At 47.7% G+C, this 13,045-nt stretch overlaps 4 protein-coding genes across 4 annotated transcripts; 2 read left to right on the forward strand and 2 right to left on the reverse strand.

Moving 5' to 3' along the window:
- Positions 1 to 2,059: 2,059 nt before the first annotated feature.
- Positions 2,060 to 4,209, reverse strand: V1513DRAFT_434671 (uncharacterized protein). Its single transcript, XM_066896488.1, has one exon. It carries the CDS (start codon positions 3,758 to 3,760, stop codon positions 2,288 to 2,290), a length of 1,473 nt encoding a protein of 490 aa, XP_066756357.1. The 5' UTR covers positions 3,761 to 4,209; the 3' UTR covers positions 2,060 to 2,287.
- A 1,623-nt stretch (positions 4,210 to 5,832) lies between these two features.
- On the forward strand, positions 5,833 to 7,200 carry V1513DRAFT_434673 (uncharacterized protein). Its single transcript, XM_066896489.1, has one exon. It carries the CDS (start codon positions 6,003 to 6,005, stop codon positions 7,056 to 7,058), a length of 1,056 nt encoding a protein of 351 aa, XP_066756358.1. The 5' UTR covers positions 5,833 to 6,002; the 3' UTR covers positions 7,059 to 7,200.
- A 1,613-nt stretch (positions 7,201 to 8,813) lies between these two features.
- Positions 8,814 to 10,296, reverse strand: V1513DRAFT_392317 (uncharacterized protein). The gene is made up of 2 exons (XM_066895289.1): positions 9,111 to 10,296; positions 8,814 to 9,061 (listed from the first exon to the last, which is right to left on the reverse strand). The coding sequence occupies exons 1-2, from the start codon at positions 10,207 to 10,209 to the stop codon at positions 9,006 to 9,008; spliced, it is 1,155 nt and encodes a 384-aa protein (XP_066756359.1). The 5' UTR covers positions 10,210 to 10,296; the 3' UTR covers positions 8,814 to 9,005.
- A 284-nt stretch (positions 10,297 to 10,580) lies between these two features.
- V1513DRAFT_434676 (uncharacterized protein) lies at positions 10,581 to 12,063 on the forward strand. The gene has a single exon (XM_066896490.1). It carries the CDS (start codon positions 10,668 to 10,670, stop codon positions 11,724 to 11,726), a length of 1,059 nt encoding a protein of 352 aa, XP_066756360.1. The 5' UTR covers positions 10,581 to 10,667; the 3' UTR covers positions 11,727 to 12,063.
- The last annotated feature ends 982 nt before the right edge of the window (positions 12,064 to 13,045 follow it).

Genomic DNA, 13,045 nt, shown 5'->3' on the forward strand with positions numbered 1-13,045 from the left:
CTCCGTTGTAGCTGCGATTTTGTTACAGAACCCTTCCTCTTTGTTTGGCCGACCACCAGTTTACTTCACTACTAGATATAGCGTTCGAATCATACTGCAGTTGAACACATTTAGATCTGAGGTATAGTATTTTTCGTTTTGTAGTAACGGCTGTGGTCTTATCCTAATTATAACTTCTAGACCCTTGAGTCCGTTAGCGACAACCTTTACTAACCTGTTAGACGAGCGTGAAGGGACGGGTAGGGCACTTCGTACGACCGCGAATGCTTGAAATGTTGCCGGTTTTTTTGTATGCTTGAGTTGCTAAGAGAATTCTTATCCTTTCTTAATTTGATGCGTTCGACCATTGTTGCTACGAGGGCTGTTGACGATTTGCCGGTTAGCCGATATCGTATCGGCAAATATCGGCGACGATACGATATCGTCAGCCTCAAAATCTTGCGAATAAAATTACGAATATGGGCAGGCGTAGGTGTTAAACCGATATTATATCGGCATGTAGTCGCCGATATCGGTTATCGGCAGAAATTTTCTTAAATTAGGACTAGCTGGTATTTACAATGATGGCAATAATAAATAACTTATGTAGAATTCAAAGTGATGAGACCAAAAACAGGGTTCAGGGTTTCCAACCCAACGAAATTCTGTGATCCTTACGGCCGAGCAGTGCAGCAGATTTATAACGACGCAAGCCTCTATTGACATTTTATGTGAAACTGTTAACTAATAGATGTATTTTGCCCATTAATCTATTGCTTATACGCATATGGACAGTCATGTGAAATTTATCGGCACTCATCCGATATCGCAGGCAGATCCCGCCGATATAGTATCGGCAGGCTCTAAAATCCGCCGATAAAATTACGAATAAATATCGGCAGACTTTTTATTTCGCCGATATAGTATTCGTAGCCAAAAAAGTCGCCGATATCGTATCGTCAACAGCCCTAATTGCTACCTTACAAACAAGTGGAAGAGTGCGTCGCGGAAAAAATGTCTGTTTGTTCCATAGAGAGTGTTTTGCTAGGCAATAAGATGGGAATAGGACATAAGGTAGGACATAAGCCGGATATAGGACATAATGTAGGACATAAGCTGGATATAGGACATAAGCTGGATATAGGACATAGGATAGGACGACGGACATAAGTTAAAGGAGATAGAGTTGTTACTAGTACGAAACCCTTGTTGCGCGATGGTAGCTTACGAACATGGCCGTCACTCGCACTGCGATGTCCGGATTATGTGTTATTTGCTGAAACATATGTCGATAAATGTTTATTTATCAAAAACCAACTCGCACAGAGTGCAGATCTCAACCAAAAAGCTACGTGATTCCATCGCGACTCTAACGCAGCTATTGTCAGGGCAACCGTTCGTCCTTCAATCTACCCCCCTTGGCCTCTTGAATTCGACTATTTTTCGTGAATTTCAGTTCGCCTTCAATTTCTCCAGTAGCCATCGCACTGCCATTGTTTTCAAATCATTTTATTTGCGCATCGTCAATTACATTGTGTGCGGCTTTGTGAGGGTCTCCTTTGTCATAGTTGAAACTATGTTTGCTAATGCGGCCACAACCCTTTGGGCATCTATCGAACATATATATTTATCGCTTCTATCCGAAGACATAATTAAAAACAATTAACCGGCGGAATAGATCCTCGAAGATTCCTAACCATGATGAGCCAGGAAACATTGCAGACAGCACTGTGGGCCATCGCGCTGACAATATCAACCTTCCAGGGATGAAAGTTTCGCTCTGTATCGCTTCTGTTCCGTCGGAAGAGAACCGCAGCGTTGGTGGGCTGTCGGTAGGATATCGAAGGGCGGCCTCAGCCCCATGGCAGAAACTTTGACCCCTTCAAAAAAGATTAAAATTGAGAAAGAAATAAAGCATAACTTAGGTTAGATTCATATGCTAATATTTGCAATTCTAATTCCAGACGGAAAAGCCTTTGAGGGTTAATTATGTAAGGCAGCCGACATCATTGGTTCAGCACCCTGAACTTCAAGTTCTAGTACGTAAATCATCTGAAATTTGAATAAAATTCTTATAATACTGGAAGTTTTGACAGGAACCGTAGCGAACATATGATTTTATAAATACTTCCCCACATAAACCCAGAATATGATATTTAAAATATTCTGCTACATCCCGTTGCATATATGACATTAAAAGCGCTAGATAACTAGTAACAGAGTTAAAGATCTAGATAATTATATAAAGCAATTCATATAATTATAGAATTATATAAGAATAAAGTTGGCACTTGCGGCTACGATTTTTTCACGCACTATATGCTGTCGCGCTGAGCGTGCACGTATCAGACGTTGCTGATGTTGCGGTCCACGTTCCTGTAGCAGTAACTGCGATCACTGAACTCGTGAAGGTGGCGACGCCAAGGTCACTACTGCTAGTGAAACTCAATGCGCAAGTTCCCACGGGATCTGCGCCAGCGGTGACGCAGAACGACGGACTGACGGATGCGGAGTTTCCATCTGTCGCAGTCGTTGTGATGACGCTGGTGGAATAGGTAGACGTTCCCGCGGTTCCGACTAAGGTGGATATTGACGTTGTGGTGATAAATGAGGTAGTACTCGTACAGGTGATGGGGTTAGCTGTGTAGGTAGCACCAAGTGTGAATGTGGCAGAACCCAGAGTGACTTGCGAGCATGATGTGGGGAAGCCAGAGGCGCCGGGCGTAGCACATATTGTGGTCGCAGCAGTTGGGCCGAAATTGCCGAATGGCAAGATCGCCTGGGTGGGACAGCACGAACTAGCTGGGGCGGTTTCGAACACAAGCGCACCCGCGCCAGTGGCCGTTACGTCGACGAACGTACCGGTGAATGATGCACCGCCGGCTGCGACCGTGGTGGTGTAGCCAGGCGGGCAGGTTGGCGAAGTGCTCGCGAACGTGAAGCAGACGGGTGTAGCGGGTAGGGGGGTCGCTGTTCCGTCCACTCCGACAGTGCCGGTTAGCTGGGTTGCAAACGGCGTAGGCGGCGCAGAAATAACGGTGGTTTGAGTACCGAATGACCAGGTGGAAGTAGTGAGATCCGAAGTACATACCGGCGTCGGGCCAACGAAGTCGGCCGTCAGTAAGAACGTGACGTCCGGAACGTTGACGCATGAATCGATGGGAGGGAACCCGCTTACAGTCGGCGAGGCCGCGCAGAATATTGTGGAGTCCGGGGTGGTTGGGGGGTTTGTGCTCAACGTCAGCGATCCTGTTGAGGTATCCGGAACCCCTGAAGGAATAGAGGTGGTACATTGCCCACCGCACGCAGATGTACAGACGATGAAGTCGGCACTGTAGGTTGCACCAAAGATGAATGTGGCGTCACTCAGAGTGACCTCCGGGCATGTGGGGAAGCCAGTCGCCGTAACAGCACCACATAATGATGTTGCACTCACTATGTTGAGGGTTGCAGTTGGCGTGATGGTTAAGCTGGGACAGGTGGAACATGTAGGGTTAGTGGGGACGGCCTGGAAGACGAATGTCTCCGAGCCTGTGGCTGTTGCCGCAGGATTGCTAGAGATGATTGTTGTACCAGCAGCTGAGCTGGGAGTGAAGCCAACCGGGCAGGTTGCCACGAAGCAAGCGACACCGTCAGAGGGTGTCGCAGTCCCATCGACGATAGCCCCGGTCAGAGTTGTTGAGAAACTCTCCGTCACAGAGGTAGTAGTAGTGGTAAGAGTTTGTGCCACTGCTCCGGCAGCCAAGGCCAGCAGAGCAAGAATAGCTTGTGTAAGTTGCATTCTGAGATAGGTCGTCCGATGCTGTCGGTCAGATTGTCAATTGAAGTTTGCTGGGGAATGCTCTCCTTTTATGTTCGCCGTGTGTTTGGCAGTAGATGTTAACTGGGACTGTTTTTGCTTCGATCTGTGACACTCTGAACTGGCACTGCATTGGCCTCGACCGCAATTCAACTACAGCGACACTAAACCTGGCGTCCTAACCCTGAGCACTTGTCTCGCTTAAAATTTGCCGTTAATTAGCTCCTTCTATGTTCCGATCTGTGACACTCTGCGGCAGTTCCCGCATAGGCCGAGGCCCATAATTCACTACCGCCTTGACGGTTCAACGACGCTCCAAGAGATCTAGCAAATATATGTAAATCATTGCATATTTGGTAATACATGTATTAAAAGAAATTTGATAGTTAGCATGTTCTTCCATTGACAAGAGGAGTGCACGGTTGCCAATGACGCCCGCAGTCCTAGAACACAATCGAGGAATACCCCACATAACTAAACATAAACACCCTAAACATTGTGGCCCTAACCCCGTATTTTCCAAATATGTACAGGTGGCCCATACACATACAAGATTGAACATTTGCAGCCGTTTTTTCTCGACTATTACACCTTAAACCAGATTCTAGTAAAATGATTTCTATTTTCCTTTGAATATTTGGTGTTTTAAATTCCTGAGTCGGCCTCTTTCTTGTTTGGAACAAAGAGATCGGCTGTAACCGGCGTCCTAGCATAACCTGTAAAACCATAACAACACCACGAACTCATGCTCAGGATCGGAGTGTATCAGTAACCTCATAGTAGTTCACAGTTATCTAGGTTCGAGTGGCAATATATTGCGGACGTCTAAGCGACGGACTACGGTAAATACCAAGCGTCTGTGTATAATGGCACTGCATCGTATTAGCGCACGCAATTATAGATAGGTTTGCCCTACAAAAGGGCATCAAATTATTAGCCATCTAATCCAAGTATCGATATCTCAATGTCTCCAAGCGATCGATAACAAATATCAATACGGTTTACTGGTCCGGGCGTGAGAAATTGAACAAACGCACGGACCCATTGAACCAACAGACACCAGCTCTTAGTATCTGCTGTCCTGCTTGATATAATTTGCTACCAACATGTACAGGGCAGGTGATTCACGCAGAAGTATAGGAAGGCAAACCAACAGTGATGCCCGTCAACCGTAGAGGGTAGATCCAGAGCCAGTATTTTTTAAAGTTACGGATCATCCAGGGGCCCCATCCTTGTTCACCCGTGCGGCTCAAAGGCAAAGAAAGTCCACAGGTACTTCCGTAAACTCTAATGAAGGCTTGACTAAAGGATGCGCTAAATAGATTATTGTCGATCAAATTGTGTCACGTAAGCTACTTTTTCACGCAGAGGTCTGTCAAGAGATGCTTATCGGGACGCCTTACCTATGAACGTACATAGCCAATTGATTCGCTACCCGTGTGAAGCATACACCACTGGTTTATACTCCCTTATTTGATTTGCACATATCCAAGTAACAAAATATTAGTGTTTATCCCCAATGGAAGATGATCAAGTTAGGCGTTCCAATAGTGGCTAAAGGACTTTTTTTTTTTACGCAATTGACGGCCCGGTTCAACGTCCTGTCAATTGCGAGCTGTGTCAATTGCGTAGTAAGTGGAAGTGTGGTAATTCAATGTGTCTTGCAAGTTTCGACAATATATTTCGGTACACGGCTCAAAAATAACAATATTGTCCTCGACAGGACCAAAGACAAGTAAACTGAGCCGTTGAGCCATTGATTTAAGGTTATCAGCTGAATTGATCTGACACGATGAAGCTTGAAACCAGCCTTCATGCTATTTACCGGGGAGTTGGGCTGTGGCACGAGTCCAACCGGTTCGGCGCAAAGTTTGACATCGGTTCAATTGCGGTGGTTCTGAACTTCTATTGTGCAGAAAATATAATACATTCGCCCTGCTTCATGACTGTGACGTATTTGGCCGTCTATGCAGGTAGGCCTGAATATTTGATTGTCACCATTTGTCCATTTTCCTGTCCCAGGTCTTGACAGTTGTGGTGTGTATTGCCAACCCGGTCACACCCGTGGGCCCGTGATGGGGTCAGGGTGCCACAGATCGGAGCATAAAGCGAGTCAATGTTTACTCTCAAACGCGCGTGATGACTATATAAGCAGGTTGTGCTCCTCCACGGCTTCAACCGACATCTCAGCTAACAGCATCGGCATCGGACGACCTATCTCAAAATGCGCCGCCTAAAAGCCTTGCTCTCTCTGTTGGCCTTGGTAGCCCCCGCGGCAGCACAACTTAGCCCGGCGTGCCCTACTACATGCATTACTACCACGACCGTCCTTTCTCCGACCTCAACAGGTGAGTTGACATTGAGTATTCCAACGTCCACGACATTGTTCGACGAAACATTTCTTTGTGCGGTCACGCCAACTGTTTCCGGTTTCCCGGCTACTTCTGACGAGTGTGTTGACGTTGGATCGGTCACGTTCTTCCTGGGAGGCGTGTTCGTCGGCCCAACGCCAGTGTGTACTTCGAAAAGCTTTAGCACCATCCCAACTATGGCAACTAGCACCATCACAGTTCCCGGAGTGTCTGATATTTTCGGCCAACAGCTGACCGTGAGCGTGGGACCGAGCGGGGCAGCCACGACTGATTCTTTCTGTTTTGGGGCCCTGGCGCCAAGCTGTCCGCCTGGCTTTACGCCCATTGCACCGATCACTTCAGGGTCTTTCATAAGTACCGTCGTCGATGTGATAGCCACAGGTGGGGAGACGTTTGTCTTCCAAGCCACCCCAACCAACCCAACATGCTGTCCCACATTAACCATCACGCCAGAAGCCGGCTTCTCAACAATCAGTGAGACAAGCCTATGTGGAGCTCCATTCGCGTCTGGCTTTCCGACGTGCCCTGAAGTCACGCTGAACTTTGCAACGTTCTCCCTCAGTGCTGTCTACACTGCCGACTCGATCATCTGTACCAGTACATTTTCGGCAGAGACTGTTCTCACGTTCACAGCAACGGCAAATGGTAGCCCCGGCACGTCTACTATTACTAACAGCACGATTGTTATGTCCACAGCGACAGATGGCAATTCCGCGTCGGTGTTTCCGTTGATTTGCGTCGACGCCAGCGTGGAGCCCCAAGGAATTTGCGGCGATGGTTTCACCAGTAGTACTTCTACGGGCATCGGCAGTTTTGCGGCTGCCCTGTTGTCTGTTACTGCAACTGGAGCCCTGACTACAGCATTAAATTCTACTTGCACTGTCAGCCCGACAGCGTACACCTTATAGTCAATGAAAGAAACAATCGACAGTCATCACTGCTATTTTTTATATGTACCTTATGATATACAACATTTTATGCGATTTAACTGGGGCTCCAATGATGTTATTTATTAGAAGTTATTAAAGCGCGTCTAGGACGTATTATGGTATTGAAAAACGATTCAATGCCTTTTGGTTAAACGTGATATGCTCTATTATTCGTAGTATTCGCTATTAGAATCCGAATCCGTATCTGGCTGCAGACGACATTACTTCAGTCAACTCATTTGCCTGATAAAATAGCAACTCTATCCTTATCATTTAGATAGCAAATAGTTTTGTTATGCATGCTCCCTATTACAACACTGGCGACACTAAATGTGATGTGCCTACGTCATAATACTCGACGCTGTGCCGGGTAAATCATGGGCTTCACTACGCCACGTTGGCTTAGAGTTTGATGGCCCCTGACTCAAATACCTTAACTAATGTTAAGGCGACAGTCATCCACGGGGATTCCGTTCATTAACAGTCTACGACTATTACCGTAATTGCTACGCACATACAAATCTTATCCTTAGGGTGGCTGGTTCCAATGCGGATATTCGCCAAATCCGACCCTATCCGCCATCCGCCATCCGCCATTTTGTCGAATAAATCCGACGTGGATCCGCAGTGATCGAATACACCGACTAACTTGAGGTTAGCAAATTGCTTTTCAAAGTTTAGTGAATTTTCGTTATTCCAAATTTGACACAGTTAAGTTAGACGTTAATGCCGCAATTTTAGATTAATACATAATAAAGCAGTCCAGTACATTAAACGGACAAACAATGAGGATGTTAGTGTTGAATTGTTGAAGGATAATATAAAGTTTAGGGAATAGTTTGGTCACTGTAGGCTCAGAAATGTAATACTTGATATCGATATTGTGAATCTTCCAAGCTCTGGGTCTCAAATTTCAAGCGCAACTGCCACTACGTACTTACATAATTAGCTAATTACATATCCGTCAAGGCGGATGGCGAATGGCGGATTTGGCGGCTATGTATTCGATATTCCTATCCGCCTAGGTAAGTATTGACGCTGATATTTCGGCGTATACAATCCGCCACATCCGCCATCCGTGGACAGCCCTACTTATCCTATTACAGACTAGTAAAGAAAACCAATCGCATTGTTCTCTCAAGCGAGATATCGAAGATTTCTCCCATAAGAGCACGTCTAATTATGTCCGAGGTCTGAGTGAAGGTTCCGGCAGAGGTCCAACAGTTCGGCGGTTGCCGAGCCGCCACGGGCTGCACAAATTCCGGACACCAATTTGTCTAGCTGTTTAAAAGCTGCTGCTCACTTGCACCTAGGCCATCCGTTACTTCGACTACGGCACTGGCGCATCGACGTGTGTCGATAGGGCTCTGGCATCTTGGATAGTCGTTTGTGGATGTTTTCGAATCAACGTCAGTCTCTTCATCGTTGAGATTCTTGAGTCAGTTGTAGTGTTCAGCGGTTTGATGGCTGCGAAGCCGAATCAGAAGTTGCAGCCATTGGGTTAAATGAAGTGTCCCATCTGCGAAGAATTTGCTGTAATTTGGACAAGGAGGACAGTGAATTGACGCAGTTAAGCGACATCTATTTCAAATATTGTTTTCTAAGACCTGCGAGAGGAAATCGCCGTGATGCTGGATTCTAGTGGTTTGGAAAGGTTTCTAACGCGTGCGCATCCCTGGACTTAAAGAGACTTCAAGAACATTTTCTGCTCGCTTGAGCAGCTTGCTCACCGATGCCGATTCCCATGCATCACCTACTAATCTTCAACTCCTGCAGGTTCGAGATCACTATCTAAAACACTAAATTTTATTTCCTAAATATTATCCTTATTTCTCGCAGTCCATTACTAACAGTGGCCAGTAACACATAGGTTCAGCACCTTGAAGTCTTTCTATAGATTTACCCTAACTGCCATCCTCGAAAGCACTAGAGGATTAAGCAGCAGCAGCAAAGCAAAAATAGAAGAATAGCAGCCACAATACCTAACAAAATTGTTAGAGACCAGCAAAAATAATATAAGATATTTCATACCGATAATGATTATAAATACATAAAATAGAATGTTAGGGCTTGGGGGTTGCGAAGACGAGGAGTATGCTGTGGGTCTGACGGTGCAGGTAGCACGGCCGGCGGTGGTCAGGGTTCCTGTAGCAGTAACGCTCAAATCGGCACTCGTGAAAGTGCCGGTGCCGGTATCGGTACTGCTAGTGAAGCCAACGCGGCAAGTCCCACTTGGTGTCGGGCAAGCAGAAATGCACAAACAAGGAGAAACGGATGCAGAATTGCCGTCTGTCGCCGTTGCCGTTATAACGCTGCTGGAATAAGTAGACGTGCCCGGGGTACCAATTTCTGTTGACGTTGAAGTAAAAACACTGTGCGTAATGTAAGTGCTCGTACAAGTGAGCGGGTCCGCAATGAAGGTAGCAGCTAGGGTGAAAGTGGCGTCACCCAGAGTGATCTGCGGACATGTAGGAAAGCCAGACGCCAAGGGTGTAGCACAAAGTATCGTCTCACTGACTTCGTTGAAGTTGCCGACTGGCACTACAGCTAGGTTGGTGGGACAGCATGAACTGGTCGGGCTTTTTTTGACGACAAACACGTCTACAGCCGTGGCCACTACATCCACGTAGCTTGTGGTGAATGATGCGCCGGCCCCCGCAATCGGTGTGAAGCCAGACGGGCAAGTTGGCGAAGCAGCCGTGAAGCACCAAGAAGTTGCGGTTGGTGTCGCTGTCCCGTCGGGTCCCACACTCCCTGTCAGTAGTTGGCCGAATGGTGTAGTTACCCCGGGAACAGTGACTGTATCAGTGCTTGTTATTGTAGAGATACGAACGCTTGTAGAAGTACACACAGGCGTCTGGCCCACGAACACGCCTCCAAGGAAGAAAGTGACTTCCGCGACATCGACACACTCGTCAGAAGTAGCCGGGAAACCGGAAACGGTTGGCGCGACCGCGCAGAGAGTTGATTCGTCGAACTGGGCTGTAATCACTGGCGTGCTCAATGTCAGCTGTCCTGTTGAGATCGGGGAAAGAACTGTTGTCGTCGTAGTGCATGTAGAAGGGCAAGCTGGCCCGCTTTGTGCTACTCCAGAGACCAACAGAGAAAGCACGGCCTGTAGGCGATGCATTGTTTAGATGGGTCGTCCAATGCCGATGCTGTTAGCTGAGATGTTGGCTGTAGCCATGGAGGAGCAAGCCCTGCTTATATAGTCGCGTGTAACGCGTATTTGTTTACTTCGCGTTGTACTCCGATCTGTGGAACCCTGACCCATAATTACTGCCTGGGCCGACCTGAAAATCCCCCGGATTGACGCTACTGCATCCCAACAACCAACAGGGCTAGAAAGCAGTCGATAAAGTTCTGGGCTTACTCAAATAGGCGGCCAATCCCTCACTCAATTATGCAGGGGGCGAACGGGTCGGAAACCACGACAGTTTCGGGTCAGGGGTGTCACCGATTGAAACACAGCGCGAAGTAAACAAATATTGCCGCGTTGCACGCGACTATATAAGCAGGGCTTGCTCCTCCATGGCTACAGCCAACATCTCAGCTAACAGCATCGGCATTGGACGACCCATCTAAACAATGCATCGCCTACAGGCCGTGCTTTCTCTGCTGGCCCTGGTAGCCACAGCCGGAGCACAACTTAGCCCGGCGTGCCCTACTACATGCACTTCGACGACAACCGACCTTTCTCCGACTTCAACAGGAGAGTTGACCCTGAGCACTCCAACTTCCACGACATTGATTGACGAAACATTTCTCTGTGCGGTCGCGCCAACCGTTTCCGGCTTCCCGGCTACTTCTGACATGTGCGTCCAGGCCGGGCCGGTCACATTCTTCCTTGGGGGGGTGTTCGTGGGCCCGACGCCAGTGTGTACTTCAGAAAGCTTTAGCACCAGCCCAACGGTGGCAACTAGCATCATCACTGTCGCCGGAGTGTTTAATGCTTTCGGCGAAAGGCTGCTTGCGAGCGTGAAGCCGAACGGGGAAGCTACTCCAGATTCCTTCTGCTTCTCGGCCAGGGCGCAAAACTGTCCCGCTGGCTTCACCGCCGTTGCACCGATCACTTCAGGGTCATTCATCAATACCTTCGTCGATGCATCTGCCACAGGCAAGGAGACGCTTGTCTTCCAAGGCACCCCTATTACTTCCCCATGCTGTCCCGATGTAACGAACACGCCAGACGCCGCCTTCAGTACGGTCAGTGTGACACGCTTGTGTGGTACTCCATCGGCATTTGGCTTTCCCACGTGCTCTGAAGTCGCTCTGGACTCTGCCACGTTCACCCTCAGTGCTACCTACACGGCCGACCCCCTTACCTGTACGAGTACTTATGACACATCGACTGTTCTCACGTTCACATCAACGGCAAACGGTAGCCCCGGTACGTCTACTTTTACTAACAGCATGGTTGTGTCCACGGCGACAGATGGCAAATCTGCTTCGGCATATCCCTTCTTTTGCGTCGACGCCAGCGTGGAGCCCCAAGGAATTTGCAGCGATGGTTTCACAAGCAGTACCTCTACGGGCGCCGGCAGTTTCACGACTGCCATGTTGTCTGTTACTGCGACGGGAGTGCTGACCACAGCATCTGAGTCTATCTGCACAGTCAGCCCGACAGCGTTCACGTATAGTCAATGAAAGAGACAATCAACCAACATCACCGCTAATATTTATGTATCCATTAAAATATACAATAGTTTATACATTTTAACTGGGACACCATTGATGTTGACAAAATTTATGAGTGCGCGTTTAGGAAGCATTATGGACGTTGGAAGTCCAGGGACTGTCGTTCCACAAAGTCTCGAAGGAAATTATGAGGCCTATATAGAATTTTTATAAGCATGCTCTTAACCGATGTCAATCCGATACCCCGCTTGAGAAGAATAAGCCCGAGTTTCTTCTGCTATTCATTATTATGCAAAGTCTCGCATTTACATAGTATTTAAATAAATAGGGAGATACAGGTGTAGACAATTCTTGTTCAAGGAAGGACCATCAGTCTACTCGGTTTAATAATGTCACCATACAGTCAGTGCTATCACAGCGACATTTGTGCGAGCAAGCGGACCGTTACGCAAGCCTCACGGCATATGTAGTCATGGAACAAGGCTAGGGTTCGACCTAAACGCCTGTTGGATAGAGTTGTTCGTCTAGAGTATGAGGCGCACAGCTCGGGGCACCACCCGAAGTGGTTTACCCCTGAAAATATGCCAAATCCGGGTCTTTCATCGTCGTCGTTTCTTGTAGTTTCTTGTCGCCTATGTTCTTCTTCAGTTTCTTCTCGGTTGGGTCCTCCTTGGATTCTTCTCGTTGCGCCATTTGTTGGCTTCGTGTCTCTGCCCGTAGATGGCTTCCTTTTCTTGTGTGGCCAGTCAAGCATAAATAGAAGGAGTCTGTCCCACTTGTCTGGTAAGTAGTTCAGCAGTTCAATATTTCATCTCAATAGAGAGTTCCCAAGTACCATGGAGTCCACAAGAGTTTTCTTCAGCAATGTCGGCATATTCCTGTCTCGCATCCCGCCCGTCATCGCTCAACAGTACTGACTTCATAGTCTGTAAGTCATCTCGAGCTTCGCGGATGGGCGTCGCCATGAGAACAATGGGTGCTTTTTTCCAGCCAAGGGCTCGTCAAACTTTAAGATCGGCGTCGTCTCCCAGGGCATATCAATTTACCGCGTCCTCGCTTAACTCTCTTCAACTTCGTTAGCGTCGAGTTCTATGATGTATACAAGTCACTTATAGGTATCATCACGTTGCCTTTTGCGAGCTCCAGATAATACAAAATACACATCCAAAAATCCTGGATCTCTTTAAGGAAATTAGCAGAATCCAGAGTGTCCTCCAGGTCATTAGCCTCGTCGCCAGGGATCTAACAAACGATATTATGTGTAAATGTCCTGGTGCCATATACTGCTGTGCTCTGCAGACGCAAGAGGAAGCATCGCCTTTTTAGCG

Source organism: Lipomyces chichibuensis (genome assembly GCF_038497645.1).
Source record: "Lipomyces chichibuensis strain CBS 12929 unplaced genomic scaffold V1513scaffold_1, whole genome shotgun sequence".
NCBI lineage: Eukaryota > Fungi > Ascomycota > Lipomycetes > Lipomycetales > Lipomycetaceae > Lipomyces > Lipomyces chichibuensis.

Coding starts and splice junctions, on each gene's coding strand:
- V1513DRAFT_434671 (XM_066896488.1), bottom strand. CDS start 3,760: ATGCAACTTACACAAGCTATTCTTGCTCTGCTGGCCTTGGCTGCCGGA.
- V1513DRAFT_434673 (XM_066896489.1), top strand. CDS start 6,003: ATGCGCCGCCTAAAAGCCTTGCTCTCTCTGTTGGCCTTGGTAGCCCCC.
- V1513DRAFT_392317 (XM_066895289.1), bottom strand. CDS start 10,209: ATGCATCGCCTACAGGCCGTGCTTTCTCTGTTGGTCTCTGGAGTAGCA. Junction 9,062..9,110: donor TGTATTTATAATCATTATCG/GTATGAAATATC, acceptor CAATTTTGTTAG/GTATTGTGGCTGCTATTCTT.
- V1513DRAFT_434676 (XM_066896490.1), top strand. CDS start 10,668: ATGCATCGCCTACAGGCCGTGCTTTCTCTGCTGGCCCTGGTAGCCACA.